Below are 19465 nucleotides of genomic sequence, written 5' to 3'. Positions count from 1 at the left end.
GCGTCTGATCGCCAGAGAAGTTTTATTGACATATTTAGCATTGCTGTTGCTTGCTTAGACTTTCAATATCAAAGTCAATATCTGTTGTTTAAATTCCTGGGTATTATTTTAAAGTTTGTCAGTAAGACGAGTTTAAGTTCAGGATTTTGCGCTCCTATTTAAATAAAAAAAAACAGATTACAGCAACAAGTACTGACGACATTAACGAAGTGTGACGATGTTTATCAGACAGATAACCTTGAGAACCTCAAGTATCACAGTAATGAAGTGTGATTTCTGATGTCTGATAACTATTTTTATCTTGTATAAAGCCAGAATATTAGAAAAAGTTTAAAACGTCCACACCAAACACACAGACTCCAAAAGGACTAAGGAAATTTTCTCTCAAAAATTTCCCGGTTAGTTTTCAGTACAATGCAGAATCGTCACATGTATATGATACAGCGATATTCACAATAGTATTTTTACTCCTGAAAACGATACAATAAGTCGTTTAAGTTTGGTATTTTGGCGAACAGATAATGAATGACTTACGTAAAAGTTAAGGGTGTTTGGGGTAGGAATATCACGTGCCTCTCTTCATAGAGACACGTGATATTCTGGATGAAGATTGTGGGATTTGAGGTTCTCAACGCCTGACAGTGTGCCATTCGTTGGACGTAGAGACAATTAAGATTCAGTTCTGACGGTGGCGGCTCTGGCACCAAGAAATGTAAATGAGGCCTGGCTTCAATCATCGCCTTTTCAAATTTAATTTAATTTTTAACAATTTTTTTAAAAATGTCGCTATTTGAGTGCGATTTGTAAAGATAATATCGCAGTAGACTGCATTGCTGTTCAACACAAAGTGGTTAATACCTGTAAACTTTGACGAGTCATGCGATAGGCTTGTGAATTAATAGTTTAACAGTGCGAATATATTGAACACTGGAAATTATAAAGTGACAATCGAGTGCAGATCTTTGTTTCCGTATGGTAATTTATAAAACTTTTGTGTGAAAACACCAGCATTGTGACACGGTGAATTCTTTGAGGTATATTTTATTGATTTTTCTAATTATTTATGATAAATATTTTATTCTTGGTTTACAATGTATAATCACTGTTGCTAATCCATTTGATCGAGCGTTGTGCTCAGTATTCCGGAAATCGGCCATCTTGTTCGAGCTGTTTCGTTTGTTTTTCGTAGTCGCTTACGCAATTTTCTTGTTTATGAATCAAATCAGACCACGATAGATCATTCCATACCCTTTCCCCATTCGTTATTTATTAATAATCCTGTCATTAGACACTAGATAATCTTACCTAATTAAAGCATTGTTAAGTAAACAGTGACAAATTAACATGCTCACTAACAGTTCACTTACGGCGACAAAATATTTCTGACAAAAAAGCAACAATGGAGATGATGATTCCCAAAAATAGGAAATAAAAGGCTGATTGCAGGTGCTCTAACGTGAGCTTGATATATTCTCCAGGGGGCAGGCTGATCTCAGAGGCTAAATCCAGTGTAGCAATGTACTGGATATCTTTCCACCAATACTCTCTGATCCCACTTTGCTGCAAGTATATGATGATTTCGTTGAATATCTCTAAGAACTGGGAACCTTTTGGAACCGGTAATATCGCAAGCTGTATGCAATATATTTCGTCAAATTTACAGACCAGATCATTACTGTCACCATCCACATATTTAGCAGCAATGAAGTATTCCATATTGTACTTGGAGAAGAAAAATGCCATGTCACCCACAAAAGCCATCCTGTCTTGACACACGGTTACATCGTAACAGCTGTCATGTCGCCGATAACGTCCGTCTGTTACGCCAGGAATGACTGACAAAACTGTTTCTGGTATCCCCAAACCAATTCCCGATTCAAGGAGCTCGTTCTCTGAAGATATCTGGTGTTGTAGACCCGGATCAATCAAGAAGGAGGTCATGTACGTCTGGTAGACTGTGTTCACAGCCCAGCAGTATAAAACCCACATGAAGAATACGAGTCTGATGACAGCTACGTGAGGAGGGTTGTTGGAAGCGGATTCTTCCAGGATGATTGCCCAAAAATTTAGAAGACATTTCACTAAGCTGGTGTATGCTTGATTCTCTATTGGTACTGTCGAGATGCTGTTGCTGATTTTAACGATAAACCACATGGAAATACCAACCACGACGTAGGATGATAGGAACCCAAGCCAGAGAGACAGTTTGAAAACTCTAGCGATGCTCATCCATCGAGGGTAGGGTTTTGCACAAGGAACGTACCATCTTACTTGATCGACTGTGTACTGTATTGGACACTCGACTTCTTCTATCAGATGACATCTGTTCCACCAGTTGCCCGAACCAATGTCGGAGAAACTTCTGATAACTTCTCCGGTCACCCCGGTCCAAGTCCCGTTTCCTAATTTTAACCCCCACCTCCCCCCGTCCGCTGGAAGATCAAGGAGTTTTAAAGAAATATTTTTCTTCTCACTGACAAGTTTCAGAAGTCGTATTTCTAATCCTTCATCAAAATTTACTTTGTTAGGATCACTTTTAGTTGTCTTTTTTCTACCAACAAAAGGCATGTATTCAAACGTCGAAACTCTAATTTCGCAGCCATGAAAGTTGCGAGGAATTTTCGATGGAAATAGTGACGCGTTGTAAAGGAATCTGCCGGGTCCTTTGTCGCCTGACACCCACCGATCCATTAGAACAGTATCTCTGACGTCACTGCAGTGACCTGGAGGGTCATACGGAAACCAGGTGTAAATGTCAAATACTGGAACAACGTCTGGTTCTTCGGCGTTGCTTGTTTCTGATGTGGGGGCTACGAGAATCGCGTTCATTATTTTCCATTTCCAAAGTTCAGCGAACAAATCTGACGCAAAGTTGTATAAGTTACCATGGGCACGTGCAGACACAATCACAAATTTTGCTCGAGAATTCAAATGTCTGGTCTCGTGAAGCCTTGATATTTGTTGAGCGATGTCCTTCAGCAAATGTTGATGCTCACAATAAGATGACGTAATTATATAGTTTCCGTGGTTTTTGTTTGGCAAGGGGTTAATTCTGTCTCCGTCATTTTCGTGAAAATATAGTAAATCGCATTCTTCAGATTTAAAGAGCTGTCGCAGAATCATATCTGTTTCAAAGATTGGGTCAGAAAACATGGTCGTCTTAAAAGTGCCCGAAACATTGCAGGGTTTGTACGGAAATTCGTTGTCTGAGACTATCGTAGTACTAACCAGTGTGAAGTGTCTTGTGGCAATGTCGTGCAGACATTGTAAAAGGTGATGCTGAGTTTCTCCTGATATCTGCACCAATTGATTCAGAAACACACACACGAGCACTGGAATTATATGTATTTCTACCTTCATATTCAGATCGCTACCTCGTAAGAAAGCCTTTTTTTTTAAAATTGAAAGCAGATTTTCTTTTGTGCATGATACTTATATGGAAGGAATAAATGAAATGAAGTGTAATATTAAGTGTGTTGAATATTTTATATACTTTGAACCGATTTATAAAGCACACAAATTATATGAAAGGTAAATTGTTCTTTGAATTTTCTATTTACAATTTCCACTAAAAATCTCAATTTTGAGGTGCAGCTAATTTTTTCCCTGTGTTCACCATCTGACTAATGTAACATGTGGATTTTTACCACGAGTTATGCAAGTCCGAGACTGAATGACACTCAGTACATAGTAAGTGTGTAATTTTATTAGTAGAAATGAAGTGACAGACACGATTCTTAAATTTTCTATTATGCTTGCTGGAGATAACTTGGTTCTTATATTGTTTCGTATTTGTTAAATTAATCTTCTTCGTAATCCCAAATATGGAAATCTTTTTTTTTTTTCTTACTTGATGAGTTTGGGAACCAATTAGGATTTGACGTTGCTTAGCGTTCATAATAAATGGTCTTTTTTGCTGTTAACGAGAAACCTGTCTGTGAGTCAGTCCGTCACGTAAGTCAACTACATTCATCAATATGTTTGTGATTTTATTGTAATGACAAAATAATGCGATGGTAGTGTTGGGTTCTATTTAAATACCATTATTAATCGAAGATGGTCACATGAGGACGAAACATGTTGCTGAATTAAATTACACATACTATCAGTCTTTACACATTCAATAACTACAGGATTGCTAGAAGGAATTAGACTAAATTTGGTTTCGGCGTAATGGCATATAAAACGTTACCAATCTTATGCTTTATACCTTCCTGTAATCTTAATACCAACGTGACGGTTGCTTGAATTTGTGAAGTAGAATTATGGTACCACTGCTCATGATTTTCTGCGCGAATTCCTTTGTTTTGTATAATTTAATGGCATTGCATTGCCAATTCTTTTCATTTTGAAGAGTACCTTTTAGTAATTGTAATATAATGATTTGATGTGTGAATGACAAGTCAGAACGTGGAACATATTTGGAGGTGTAATGTTTTATTTTCCAAATGCATTTTAGATAACATTTTGAACTTTGTTTTGCTTTCAGCTAGTGAATGTAAACTTAATTTCTAGTTACAAGTATCTCTAAAGTACTTCGTTAACAGTCTATATAAAAAAACTCTCATACAATTCATAGAAATTCAAGTTCTCTTGCTTTTAAACTTTAGTATGGCGACACACGCTCCACACTCGATGAAAATCCAAGCTATGGTTATCAGGAACCCAATGTACACTTGAGATTCTAATATGCCTTTCCCTCTTCTCAGGATATCGTGCATTGACACAATGGGGATCGTGCCTGGAAGACACAGGGCGAATGTTCGCAGGAAAGCTGGCATACCTTCAAGGGGCCACAACATTCCTGTCACAAACAACAAAACTATGGTGAGTGCATGAAAATTTCTTAAAACAGAAGCAGTGTGTACATTGCACACTGCTTGTAATAAACATGGCTAATATATCTGAAAATTTAAATTTTATATATATATACTCAAATCATAGCAAATTGCGTGAGGTACGAGTGGCTCAGAACAGTCCCAGTGGACGCCACGCTGAAAACACCAATCTCACGTTTTGGTTCTGGTCAGCGATTCAGGTCGTGTGGTCGAGTCGATAATATGAGTGAGGTTAACGTTCTGTTTTCGTTTTAACCTTTCGTCTTATATTTAATTTTTTGAGTTTAGATGTGTTATGAATGACGGGTGGAATCTCTCAGTTTTCTAGAGTTGTGATAATTATCCATACTCCAAGTTCTTTGTACCTTGACCTCTGACAAAATGTGATTCTGTGCTACCTCCAAAAAAAAAAAAATTGAATTTCCCTATCGTGTCGTTCGTTCCTGTGATGCTCGTACGATTTTCGAAAATCTCATCACACCATTTGTAGAAGAGAGTTTCGTGCGTTTTGAATTACTGTTGATGACCACCCAACGTTAATAAAAAAGGGTTACATTTCAAAATTATGTACTTTCGATAAGAATCGATAATGAGATTTATCGAATACGAATTAGTGAAATGGATTAAAATCAGTCAGAAATTTGTTTCGTAAATTGAAGAGTCTACTGACGTCACCGGATTCCTGTTTCGCTTATTTTTATGAGATATATGTGACAGTCAAGCTGAAGGGGAAATTCTTATGTGTTTTTAAATCGGTTGTAGTTGGACTTAATTTTTACTTTCGAACAACATAAATTTCTTGTTAACATAGAAATGTACCAACAGATTATTTCTTTAACAACCGGCATGGGAAGGATTTTGCATTTTTATTGCTTACACATCTGTGCGTATGGAATGTATTACATATAAAATACGCTAAATAAACATACATTTTATATGGATTCTGCAGTTATGCTTATGTTTGGTGAAATTTTAGTGAAGAATATAGATAAATTTCAGGCACTATGTCATTATTACGAAGATAATGTAACAGTTTTTGTCAGAAACATATTTACGTACATACCATTGAGTTATTATTATGTTTCATCTCTTTGTCTTATTTTGTAGATTTTAAAAATTGTGTCTAAAGGTTGTATTTAGGTCAGTTATATAAAATCAATGTACCTGTCATTAGAAAATAATAATATTTACATACCACATAAAAATATGTAGGGATAGAAGCTGCCAAGAGCCAAGTAATTGGCCGTCGTTAAGTTGTCGCATAATGCCGAAACCAGGAAACCTGAAATAGAAATTACAGCTTAATTTTTGAAATGTTACATCTGAGAAATAGGTGATGTGACGATGATATTATAATTTTTCACAGTGCTAGCAATATAGTCGTACTTCGACACGAAAATATTGAGATTTAAGGGAAATGGACTGGACATTTTAGGATAGAGATTCTCCAGTGCAACAAGTAGATTTTTTTTTTCAGTAATGAAAAACGTCAGACTGTTTGAATTTCTTCACGTAATGGTATTGTGGAACATAAAAACCAAAATATTTTTTTAAAAAAACTAATACAGTACGGTGTTTAAGAAAATTGTATAAATGATATTTACGTAGATTCTAGAGAATATTGGAAAAATTTAACTTGGGGCCTAATCTGAAACCAAAATACATAAGGAAGATAAAAATTTAAACATTTTAAAACAATTTTTTTGATACTATGTATACAAAGGTTATTGAAAGAATGGAAATTTCACTGGTTGAAACAATGTGTTTTTGTGGAATTTTTTTTGTTTTTTTTCTTAAGAACAATTGCACCGAAGTATCCGGACACTTATGAACGAGATACGTGCATTTATGTTAAGGGACTTTTCTTTTCTTTCTTTCTTCAACAGATGCTTTTTTAAAGGACAGTAGTAAAATTGAATAGAAAAGATTAATACTGTAAACGACACCTTTGGAGAGAAAAAAAACAAGAATAGATTTTTCATTTCCTTACCGAAACACATGCCGCAGAACCCTTGAAGAGCGACAAGTCCTATTACAGTAGCCATACTTCCTTCACATGGCACATGAAATGCCAAGAAGACCAATATCAATACTATAGCAGTTTGCAGCAACATGCAAACCATCTGTGAAATGATGTGTGATATCAATATTTCGGTTGCTGTGACACCTGCAAAAATATTACGTGAAATGATCACACAGCAGTTTAAATTTTTCTGAATGCAAAAAAATCACCCATTGCAGCAGGGCACTTAAAATTAATTTCTAACACAATTTTTTCTGTTTTTTAATTCTTATCTTGAATCAAATTGAGAAAAAAACGTGTAATCTTTTCTGTTGGATTCAGAAATGGGATCGTGAAATTTATTGCTTCCCTCCTTGTAGTGCCAAGATTAATAATTTGTTAAGATTTGCCTCCATATGTCTCTAAGCCAGAGTACTTGAACACCAAATTTATTTATTTTTTTACGTAGGTGACGAACATAAATTAACACTACCGAGAAAAGGTACACCTTATGACATGATGAAATCTCTTGTAGAACATCGCTATAATGACATGTCATGTATAAGGTTACGAGGCATACACTTTTATAAATTTGTTTTGAACAAACTAATTGTCCGACAGAAATTATATTACTAACAGTTCAAATACAAAGATAAATTAGTTATAAGACAGCAAAGTTGTGAAATTATTTGCAACGTAGAAAATAACAAGTTCTTAGTTAGTATTTCCATTGACAATAATTTTTATACGATATTTAATTTATTCAAAATAATTTTTTTTTAAATGTGTATACCTCATTATTAATCAGTACTTTGAAGTTACAAAATTTTGCTGTGGGATTTTTTTGGATGTTGTGAAAGGTAATCCTTCTCGATAATAGTCGGGCGTAGCTCTAATACGTACCAGCGACAATGCTACGATCCCACACTCCTTCATTTCGCTCTGCAACGAGTATAGCCGATGTCAGGCTGGTAGCAAGGAAGTATATCATCCTGGAAATATAATATATAATATAGTATATACTTCAATTATAAATATGTACAGAATAAATATATGTTGTTTATATAAGATTTCACTTACGACATTATAAGACCAGGTGTCATGAACACTGCGTAGTTCTCATTATTCATACCGAACACTGGATCGTTGAACTGTTGGTAAAAATATGAAACACGTCCATTGAAAGTGAAAAATGATATTATGCAAATAAAGATAGATTTTAATCTGATGCAATAACATACGCATTTACCTGCATTGGAATATCTGCCAGTTTTACACTTTGGTTGCATGCTAGCATGACATCACGTGCTAGATCGAGGTAGGCTTGGAATAGATTTCTTTCCAAAAATAGTGCAATCTGACGATCTGCAACAGTTCATTAGGATAAGTGAAAATTTCCATCGCCTAACAGTAGATGTTTCATGTTAATATGCAGATTTTTTATGATACAAATGCCTGAAATTAATTGTTTGGTACTTGTGGATTATCGGGACACATCGCTTTAAAATTAGGTTAGGTTAAGTTAGGTTAGGTTAGTTGTCATTTAATAAAATAAAATATAATAACTTTCAAGTATATATCATTTATCCACACACATTAACCTAAGCTAACCTAACCTAAGCTAACCTAACCTAACCTAAGCTAAGCTAACCTAACCTAACCTAAGCTAACCTAACCTAACCTAACCTAACCTATTTTTAAAGCGATGTGTCCCGATAACCCACAAGTACCAATTGTTTTTAGATACACTAATTCACATATGAGAAATAATCGTCTATTGTTTGTTGGGATTGTGTTGAGGCAAGGAAGAGGCCTCTGCAGATAAAGCTCGTTTGATGTGGTATTTTCACTAGGGCCCTACTTCTTAAGATGAATATGACCAAACAAAATATTTGTCAATCTGATATTTAACATATTTCCATTAATTTATAAAACTTTCTAATATTCATAAACGTACAAAAAACATATTTCAGTATACGTGTTCTTGAAATGAAATAAAAATTCTTATTAATAATGTTGGTTTCGCTGATACTAGACCAAGTTATACTCGCATCTGATAATATTTAAATTGACTAGAATTTGTAAAAAAAATATTTAACATTTTACTGTAGATGTGCCCCACCAGAAAATCAAGGCACACCTATTAGTGTTGACATTTTAATATTTTATACTTGTAAATATTCTTGTGTGCCAACATACTTGACATGTCAAGGTGCACCGCTAACTCGCTGTCTTCAATCGTTGCATTTGACGCACTCCTTCCCTTATCGATACGTAACTGCAGTTCCTTGCTGAAGTTACTATGGAAATGCAGCATTCCAGTCGTAAGTCCCTTCTTCACAGACTCCATGGCAGTTTCTTTGTCATTATAATATACCTGAGTGTTTCATAAAACATGTAGAAGACTCTTAGTTTTACATTTGTAAAACAGCAAACTTTACGTTACTCTAACGTGGAAAAATTGCTTTTGGACTTTGTACGTCTTAATTATAAAACTACTGGCTTCATTAAAATTTTGTGATTTTTTTTTTTATAATTTCTGTTACTGATTTTCTTGCTGTGTTCTTCGATTATTTTAATTGTATTCTATATCGATAAAGTGGATTTTAAATTCTCGTTGTTACCTGTTTTAAATTTTACGTCGTATAAAAATAACAGTTGTTGACTTGGGAGTTTCTTATGGACTGGCTGATATTTCATATCACTTAACCTAAGCTGTGGTTCTTCGCTGTGATAATCTACCTTCGTTTCGTTGATGCGGTTAAGATAGTTGCAGCTGAGGCCACGGTAGTCACATGTTTCATCTCTGTGGAGTATGGGTTCAGTGGGGTTGAAAAGACTGTATTCCTTGCAGTCAGTAAAGTTTCCTAATTCTTCATCCACTACTGCCACCCTGAGTCCTTTAGGATCTCCACCAATTGCAAGGAAGAAAACAAGTACTTCTAGTATGGGGAATCCAAAGATGAAGAACATCCCCCTAAGAAATCAATTGTGTTAGTACAATTAGGAGTAAACATGAGGATGTTGGAGTACAGAAATATTTATGATATATCAAATTCACGTAACAGTTAATTAATGTGATGTCAAATTAGGAAATGCTGAAAAAGTGACTCAGATGTAAATTTGAACATGTCATGCTGTTTATCACCTGAGGAATTCATTAGCTAACAGAAAATTTTCACATCAGAATATTAATTTTTGGAAATAAATTATAGGCAAATTTTATTACACAAATCTATTAAATTCAGCATGATAGTTACAATATATTGTAATGTGCTTGTTTATATTTGCGTTTTATAACTGTAGACGAGCTATTCAAAATGAACTGATACAGTTTTTAAGGAAATATTGATAGAAGTAATCTTCAGACACAAAATACAATTTCCCGTTAATATCCAAGGTCATATTGGGGAACTGGGAAATCTTATTTGGCAGAAATCGTACACATTACATTACGGTACTCCTTTAATAAGATTCAGATGAAGGATATAAAAAAAGTGCATTTGCAGTTTAGCTTACCCTAAATGACGAGTAATCTTATTAAAATTCTTGATGAGTAAGGCTCGCATTCGGCCTAAAGCAGAAGTTTGGAACTTATTCCTTCTTTCTTCTTTCTGAAACGGTTAGAATAGTGTTTCAAATTAATGTACCTTGAATGTAAAATCATTAAATAAATTCTATACTTTTGATTCACAAATCAGCTGTGCTACTGACGCATTCTGTAGTGTTCAGTGCTTCGTCATTTTTTTCTATTTTTTTTTTAATATTTCTTTCATGTCTTGCAAAATATCTCAAGATGGGTTGTAATTGAATCTCACAATTTCCAAATTAGTACTACGTATTATCATTTCAAAATATTTTAATTAAGTGGGAACCTGATGGTAATCAAAGCATTTCAGGTTAAAACCCAATTCGAATCCTTGTGCATTTTTTTATTTCCAGAGAGTATTGAATTCAGAGATTGAAGCCTGTATTGAATTCAGATATTGAAGCCTGTATTGAATTCAGAGATTAAAGCCTGTATTGAATTTAGAGATTAAAGCCTGTATTGAATTCAGATATTGAAGCCTGTATTGAATTCAGATATTGAAGCCTGTATTGAATTCAGAGATTGAAGCCTGTATTGAATTCAGATATTGAAGCCTGTATTGAATTCAGATATTGAAGCCTGTATTGAATTCAGAGATTGAAGCCTGTATTGAAATCAGATATTGAAGCCTGTATTGAATTCAGATATTGAAGCCTGTATTGAATTCAGATATTGAAGCCTCTATTGAATTCAGAGATTGAAGCCTGTATTGAAATCAGATATTGAAGTTTGTATTGAATTCAGATATTGAAGCCTGTATTGAATTCAGATATTGAAGCCTCTATTGAATTCAGAGATTGAAGCCTGAATTGATTTCAGATATTGAAGTTTGTATTGAATTCAGAGATTGAAGCCTGTATTGAATTCAGATATTGAAGCCTGTATTGAATTCATAAATTGAAGCCAGAATTGAATTCAGATATTGAAGTTTGTATTGAATTCAGAGATTGAAGCCTGTATTGAATTGGGTGAGGTTGTTGGGTATATTACGGTATGAAATACAAGAAACATGCTTAATAATTTTTTTAAAAAGTTTTAAGATTAGGGGATGTGAGGACATAACTTTATTAATAATAGTGAAAAATAGAAAGATGAAAGACATTTTGCACATAAAGAATTGTATTGTTCGAAGATCTCCGAATAAATGTACAAATTATAAATTTTGTAATCATAAAGGATCAAAGGAGTTAAACAAAAAAATATGACGATGATTTTATTTAAGAACCAGCTGTTTTCTATCTGTGCAGTTCTAGTTTGCATAATTATAAGCAAGATGCAACTGATAGAATTAGATTTCTCTGATCGGCACTTAATTTAATACTAGACAGATATTCTCATGCTTTGACTTACGGATTTGAAAGTGGTGTGAGGTTGTGTTTGAACTCTTTTCTCTTGATCCATGGTACTGTCCAGCAGAGAGTCTGCCTGAAACAGACAGTAATTATTATCCATGCTCAGATAAATACATCCTTACGCAACTGCAGTTGGATATCTCAGGATTATTATCATTTTTGTCGTTCTGATTTTCGTGACGTATTGTATATTTGAGTAAAAATTAAAATAATCCAGAAAGTGATAACACACCATTAACATTATCTGATCTTAACTTAACTTGGAACATGTCAACAAAATTTCAGTGAAATGCCATGATAATCAAATTCCACCAAAATCTGTTCACTGATTCTCGAGAGTTATGTACGGTCATATGGACAGACACGGAGACAGGCACATTTCTGTAACTGTTAGTGGCGAACTTTCCAACAAAAAAAATATAAGACTTTTATTCATACGCATATTTCTGATATGTTTATCCATAAAGAATAAATAATATTTATATCAAAGCTGTCGTACTCTAAATAAGCCGTACAATATTTTTGGGCACAATAACCTTTCTAAGTTGTTTACCCATCACCAAGGGATTCAAGCTGGTTGACAAATATTCTTACGTGCGTGGGATGAATCTCAGTCCCTGCTCCATCTTGTTTTATACTGAGGGCAAGAAACACTTCCTCCAAGCTTGACGTGTTGTACGCAGACATGAGTTGTCGTGGTGGGCTCTCTGCTAGCAGCTTACCACCCCTCAGTAAACCTATCTGCGAACATTAAAAATTGAAATTGTTGTTATTTGAGTTCTTGGAGGCCTATACGTCCCGAACCCTGAGCGTTCATGATCTGTCATGCTGTTTAAGACTTCATATTCAATGCACGTACAAACACTGCAATTAAATTTAAATAAAAATGTGTTAAAACTCTGAGCATTTATTTAGACATTTTTAAAAAATTATCATCTCCCAAATTGGAAGTCAGGTGGATAACTGGAGAATAATATAAATCTTTCTTATCTAAAGGCTTCTCAAAATAAAGATTCGCAGAGAAATACGTTCATCAAAAGGCGATTGCAAATATATTTAAGAAAAGTTTATTTTCTAGAAGAATATTTGGACATAGGAGGGATTAAGTTATCTGCAGGCTGGAGAATATTGCATAATGAGGAGTTGCGTGATTTGTAATCTTCGCAATATAATAATCGGATGATGAAATCGGGGAGAATGGAATTGGCAGGGAATGTAAGATTCACGGAGGAAATAAATGCGTACAAAATGTTGGCTGGGAAACCTGAAAGGGAAAGGTTACAATTAAATTTCTAAACGATTATCAGCTTTGAAACAAGGTTTCATTTCGCAGTAGATGATTAACTCTGTATTTGTTCATTGTTTCCGAATGATGCTCAAGATAAAGGGCGATTATTTTCCTAAATAGCATTAACCACTCTGTAATGGAGATGCACTATTTCCTTTTAGGTAGAAACTGAATTTTTAAATATTATTTAGATGAGTGGATCGATAATGAGACGTTACGGATGTAATTTCAAAGCAGACTTCTCACTCACCATATCAGCCTGTTTCGCCTCTTCTATGTAATGGGTTGTAATTATAACTGTCACTTTGTTGTCTGCAGTGAGTTGCACAAGATGCTTCCAGATGCTGCAACATTTGCCATTCGATAAGAATAAAGTATTATACTGTCGGTTTCCACACAATTTGTACAGCCTTTAAAGTTAACAATGTAAAAAGTCCGCTAATTCCTTAACAGTCTTATGACGACAATAATTTATGCATAACATACACAGTTATAAGCATTATCCTATTATTGTATAACACTAATAAATTGCCTGTCAGTAATAATGGAGTTATAAGCATTATCCTATTATTGTATAACACTAATAAATTGCCTGTCAGTAATAATGGAGTTATAAGCATTATCCTATTATTGTATAACACTAATACATTGCCTGTCAGTAATAATGGGATTTCTAAAGTAGTGCAGATTCCACAATGTCAAATTAAAAAATTCAACAATAGTGAGGGTACGTCAATAGAGTATTGTTGTAGTGGAAACACGTGGTCAAAATCCCTTAACAGCAAACGCAGACCAACCATCCACCAAAGGCACCGATCAATACTTGCTTATTTTGATATAAATCCATCCTCGCTAATTTCATGCTGTTTTTGGGTGTTTCTCTTAATGAATTAGTGGTTGGGGAAAATACAGATTTGTGTAGCTTAAACGTATGCCCTGATCAGTTACATGACAAGTTATAAAACCTTGACTAAATCATAACATGTATCAATTCGTAATCCGGCTTACTTACCTAGATCGTAAGATTGGATCAAGTCCAACTGTTGGCTCATCCAGTATGAGTAGCTCCGGGTTATGCACCAATGCTACAGCAAACGAGACTCGCCTCTTTTGACCTCCACTATGAAATATATGAGTTTAATTACCATCAACGTGAAAGTGATCAATTTATTTAGTTGATTGCACTTATGTATAATTTTCCAGATCGAACGCTAACATTTTCGTCTGCAACTTCTTTTCAACAAAATGCTTATAACTAAAAACTATTTAGCGTCAAATTATAGGATGATTAATGAATAATTAATTAAAATGGTCATCGAAGGAAGAAGTTCTAGCTGAATGTAGGGTACTATCAAGCCAATTTCTGGAGGGCCTGAGGACAACAACGAAAAATATCAAATTATTATCATACTCCTGGCAGAGATTTGAGCCCGGGACTTCCAATTTGAACTCTTTCGAGACATGTAGACAGTGATTAGTGCATGTGTTCAATATAAAATCAACTGGTAGCTTGATTTAGCAGTAAAACCCAAAATACGACTTCTTAGAGTTTGTAAGTTTACACTAATACAGACGAAATGTATGAGGTCATATAAATTGCATGTTTAATAACTAAGTCTTGTTTGATGCGATGGTAATTTGAGATGACCAGACTCTTTTGGAATTACTTAGTGACGTTTTCCTCCACTGATAACGTTAGGACAGGTAAATGGACCTTAGATTCTTGATGAAACGGTCCTCTGGTGGTAGTTCCAGCAAGTTATCCAGGAACGTGAACCGCTTGGCAATCTGTCTGTCGCTCATGCCGAATATCCAGCCAAAGTAATTCACAGCTCCTTTCACTGTGAATTCCCCAACTAGAGCCACGTCCTAGAGAAAATACCATAAAACATTCAGAGGAAAATCATCATAGTTGATCTCCATATTTTTTGTCTTCACACTGTTCTCATCTTTTAGTGATGTGTGTGTTGTGGCGGGAATATTTATTTATTTACTAACCTACCAACTATTAGCTTCTTAAGCAGGTCACATTTCAAATTACTCCAACTTGGTGTAATTCCACATGCGTCCTTATTAAGTTTTGGTGACACATCTGTTTTTGTACCTACCCTAATGACAATAATTAATGGGAAGCGAAATGAATTAACTAGCTAATAATTACATGCAAACCTGACGAGATATTGCATAAAATAAGTGAGTTTTCAGTTCAGATTTTGACAGTGATAAATGTATGTAATCTACGTTGGAAAAGATATACTACGAAGAATTCCGCTTGTATTTTGTTAGATATTAACAATCTCGAGCGTAATATTAAATGTATATAACATAAATGTGGTGCGAGAGTGTGGATTACATTAATTTTGCTGAGGCTGTTGTGAACACGACAATGAACCTTTGGTGTCCATAAAATTGGTTATTAAGTAATATTTGATGTTCTCACAGTGGTGAGCCATCTTCTGAGTGATCATTAGCTTCTCAAAAAGGATTTTGCTCAATGTATGCAGTCATTACCCAAAAATCATGACACAAGTCACATACAATTTTGCTACCAGATATTGACGTCAGAGGCAGTGGTGTTTGTGGTCGGAGGGGGGAGGGGGTTGGTAGAGGAGAGGCATGCATTTCCGCTTTATGGTGCTCCAGACCTTCGGTATGTAGCTGTCTGCACAAACCTGAGGCATATATCCAATCCTGGGGCCAGGTACGCCACTGCCCTTGGTTCCAGGCTTGCCTCCCAGGACCCAGACGTCGCCGGAGTTGAAATGTTTGCGCCCCACAATGCAACTGAGCAACGTCGTCTTTCCACAGCCACTGGCACCCAGCAGGCCGTAACTGCAACATCACAACCTCTCTTCAGCTTTGGGACAACAGTAGGATTACAGTTTCGACCATTAGCCTTGACCAATAGGGAAAAAAAATTGTAAAATGCTGAAATGTTTGTTTGGGAACGATGGTGATAAATCGGAATTTGATTCATAAAGGAATTAAGAGCGGCTTACATCTGGAAAGCGACTTCTTGGAAGACCAAGTAGGTAATGGAAGGTTAATATCAATGTTAGGGAAATAGATTGTTTGGATTGAAGTGGCTTAGGATCGTGCCCAATAGGGAGTTTTTGGTGTCAAGGTTGTTGAAATTTCGCAGTCTCATATTTAAATTGGGGCCAAGAACTCTTTCCTCGAGGTTAAAGGGGCAAAAACATAAGATAACTAATAAAAACATCCGATTTTTTAAATCTGTTCTAATCCTTCTCGATTTTCTACTGCCTTTCTAATTGCGTGCTCTAAATCTAAATTAAAAAGCAGTAGCGATAAAGCATCTCCTTGTATTTTACCATCTTGCTTAAAGGTTGCCTTTATGGGCTGAACACAGTACATAAAGATGTCATTTAAAAAGAAATACAGATGGTAATTGCGGTAAAGTTAAGCAAACAATTAATGAAAACGTTAAAATTAGGTGTTAATCACGAATGTATTTACAGAGAAAGCACTTGATAAAGACATGTAGATACTTCTTACATTTTGAAGTCGTCTTATACCTAATGGAAAGAAATAATATTTGTTATTTAATGATAGATTTATTATCTTGATATTTAGGTTGTTTGAATTTTTCACAGTTTATTTCTACGTATTTTGCGTAAAATGTTTGCTGGCGTCATCATATAGTTTCATTCGTATTACAATTTATTGATATTTCGTGTAAATATTTAAAACTATTCCTCGGTATCACTGTATGTACGTATAGTGTATAATGTTTTACTGAAAAAAGGAGAAAGTAGATTTATATTATTTAAATAAGATAAACTTTTCCGTTCCTCACGGAAGATACTTTATGATTTATTAAATATGCTCAATATTATTCTTCGTTATACTGTGTTTATGACAATCTATAGATACATCACAGCGCCAGACGTCAGTTGTTGATTTAATCCAAAGTCAACATAGTTTATTTTCCGCATTAAAAATTAAGAAATTCTTGTTCTGACTTCAGCCAAGCACTAAGTCAGAAGTGAAGCATTTGCTAAAATTGTGTTATCCTTCTGGCTTCTCGGGACTGACGCAAAACTGAAGGGCAGTTTAAAGCATTACTTGGTAGAATAGAAACATAAGCAGAGCTGTTTCCATCCAGTTTATGATATACAGAGGTGAAAATAGTTTTTATAATAAGCGGTCATTCTGAAAGTTGTACTGAACTAAGGAGAACTACTTGATTCAAGAATATGGTCTTTTGGAAATTTCTGTTTGGGCTGGGTGTTATGGTGCAGGTATCTGGAGAGAGGCAGAGTCATCTGGTGCAGTGTTTGCATGACATCGTACTTAGGCAATTTACGTCAGAGCTTACTTGTGTCGTCTCCTATCAGATTCATGAGAGCCCTGAAATTGAAAGTAAAATTTTGAAGGATTTGAACGAGTTGAACCAGCCTCTCCTCGTCGTTTGCAATTATGAGTACGATGATCACATAATTAAGCCGGAGTCAGGAGACAAATACGGAAGTTACGTCTTGATACATCAGTCTGAAGACGTCTTGCAAGATATTCGAAGCCAGTTCATCAGATTGAAGTCTAATTCTGCATGGAATTCGCGCGCTCTGTTCGTGGTCGTCATTATGGAATCGGTAGGTTTACCACCACTAAACCAAGAAAAGGTTGAAACGGAAAATGCACAAGTTTTTGCTGAAACCTGGAAACATAATGTTTTTGAAGTTATTATGCTTCGGTCAACACGTTTATCCGATGAAAATGTTCGTGTTGACAGAGGCACTCCTACGGTTGACGTGTATACGTACTTTCCTTATTCTTCATTAGGTCGGTGTGGTCAAGCCACCGATTGTGTTTTGTTAGACACGTGGGTTACGACGAAGGACGGCGTGGGACATTTCCTTCGTAACGTCTCCCTGTTTCCCCCCAAAATCCCCGAATACCTTCCTGGATGTCCCATAAAAATTTCAACCTTTGAGTTTGAACCCGTTGTAATGTACCCCTGGCATAGTGACGATGGTACCGAAGTGGTGTACAAAGGCGGTCTTGAAATTAAAATCCTTCAGATGATACAGAAAGCAACCAACATGTCAGTTGTGTTTCGACAACCGCCCTCAGACGGGAAATGGGGAATTCTTTTGGACAACGGATCTTGGACAGGAGTACTCAGAGAATTGATAGAAGGTGTCTCAGACATGGCATTTGGTGCGGTGTATTATAGGTGTCACATAAGTGGAGATGTCATAGAATGTACAACACCGTACATATTAGACGAAACAGTTTGGTATGTCCCTTGTGCTCAACCCAATCCACGTTGGACAAGTTTGTCCAGGGTGTTTAAGCTCTCCCTGTGGCTAGGTTTCATTTTGGGCTACATAATTATCTCAGTTCTGATATGGATCATTGTCAAGATCAGCAATGTTGTTGCTACAGTTGGAAATAAGAGTTTGACTTATACGAAACTGGCCAAATGTTTTCTCAACTTGTGGGCAGTTATCTTGGGAGTATCCGCTACGGAAGATATACCCAAAAATACAGTCGTCAGAATTGTGTTCCTTCTTTGGGTCGCGTATAGTCTAGCAGTGAACACCGTCTACCAAACATTTCTGACGAGCTACATGGTGGATCCCGGATTGCAACACCAGATCTCGAGCGTGGATGAGCTTTTGGATTCTCGTCTTGACTACGGTATGGTAGATACCCTGGAATCACTGTTACCGGACCTCAAGGCCAAACGTTACGAGCGTCGTCAGATTTGTGACGACATTGAAGTTTGTGCTCGCCGAACAGCCATGAAGGGAGATTACGCAATTTTACATTCGAAGATTTGCACCGATTACATTGCAGCAGTTCGCTACGTTGATTCCAACGGTGATCCACTGTTCTGTCAGCTAGATGAAGTATTTTCTCGGCAGTATATAACGACATCAGTTCAAAAGGGCAGTCCGATGTTGGCAAGGTATAATGACGTCATCCAACGCGTGGTTGAGGGTGGAATCTTGGACCAGTGGTGGAGGGAGCTCAGGTTTCAAGCGACTCTGTCTGCCGCAAGGAATTTCACGGTGCCTGTGGGTGACTACGTGCCTCTGTCCATGGAACATTTGCAGTCGGCATTTTATATACTCATTTTGGGTTACATTATACCTACAGTAACCTTCCTAGTCGAGATTCTTTCCCACAAAATAAGCCGGCAATGATACTTATATGTTGTAGGATCTGAGGTTTTCACGGTGGCTGCTGAATATCGAAGCAATAAGTATTATTCTGATTGCGGCGAAATTTGGAATGCGACAGGAAACTGATATTCCTAGTAAATTTGCCCACTGTTTCAGCACGAAATTTAGGAATGTTTCTGTCGTGTTCTGAAACAATTCTGATGATTTCCAGGGCACCATATTATGGCCGATACACTAACATAGG

General features: G+C 35.9%; 3 protein-coding genes across 4 annotated transcripts in view; 1 reads left to right on the top strand and 2 right to left on the bottom strand.

Moving 5' to 3' along the window:
- Positions 1-1090: 1090 nt before the first annotated feature.
- On the bottom strand, positions 1091-2829 carry LOC110832950 (glutamate receptor ionotropic, delta-2). The gene has a single exon (XM_022070441.2). The coding sequence runs from the start codon at positions 2827-2829 to the stop codon at positions 1360-1362; it is 1470 nt and encodes a 489-aa protein (XP_021926133.2). The 3' UTR covers positions 1091-1359.
- Positions 2830-4418: 1589 nt separating this feature from the next.
- The window catches only part of LOC110832945 (ABC transporter G family member 20), a 39405-nt gene continuing 24358 nt past the window's right edge, over positions 4419-19465 (bottom strand). For both annotated transcript variants that reach the window (XM_087340154.1, XM_022070435.2), the window contains exons 3-17: positions 15742-15901; positions 14784-14938; positions 14082-14189; positions 13320-13413; positions 12376-12522; positions 11780-11854; positions 10360-10454; positions 9583-9817; positions 9040-9217; positions 8090-8205; positions 7921-7991; positions 7744-7832; positions 6829-7005; positions 6034-6120; positions 4419-4804 (exon numbers count right to left, since the gene is read on the bottom strand). In XM_087340154.1, the coding sequence (XP_087196280.1) occupies positions 4584-4804; positions 6034-6120; positions 6829-7005; positions 7744-7832; positions 7921-7991; positions 8090-8205; positions 9040-9217; positions 9583-9817; positions 10360-10454; positions 11780-11854; positions 12376-12522; positions 13320-13413; positions 14082-14189; positions 14784-14938; positions 15742-15901 (2008 nt within the window). In that variant the 3' untranslated portion in view covers positions 4419-4583. The remainder of the gene's footprint in view (positions 4805-6033; positions 6121-6828; positions 7006-7743; positions 7833-7920; positions 7992-8089; positions 8206-9039; positions 9218-9582; positions 9818-10359; positions 10455-11779; positions 11855-12375; positions 12523-13319; positions 13414-14081; positions 14190-14783; positions 14939-15741; positions 15902-19465) is intronic.
- LOC110832942 (ABC transporter G family member 23) overlaps positions 4707-19465 on the top strand; it is a 71778-nt gene continuing 57019 nt past the window's right edge. The window contains exon 1 of the mRNA XM_087340148.1: positions 4707-4827. The gene's annotated coding sequence lies outside the window, so the exon portion shown is untranslated. The remainder of the gene's footprint in view (positions 4828-19465) is intronic.

Source organism: Zootermopsis nevadensis, unplaced genomic scaffold, assembly GCF_977971745.1.
Source record: "Zootermopsis nevadensis isolate Lab colony 2312 unplaced genomic scaffold, Znev_1.0 Znev_ptg000061l, whole genome shotgun sequence".
Lineage (NCBI taxonomy): Eukaryota > Metazoa > Arthropoda > Insecta > Blattodea > Termopsidae > Zootermopsis > Zootermopsis nevadensis.
This window is presented reverse-complemented; position numbering and strand designations above follow the sequence as displayed.

Bases quoted from the DNA above. Each gene is read 5' to 3' on its own strand.
- LOC110832950 (XM_022070441.2), bottom strand. From the start codon at position 2,829: ATGAACGCGATTCTCGTAGCCCCCACATCAGAAACAAGCAACGCCGAA.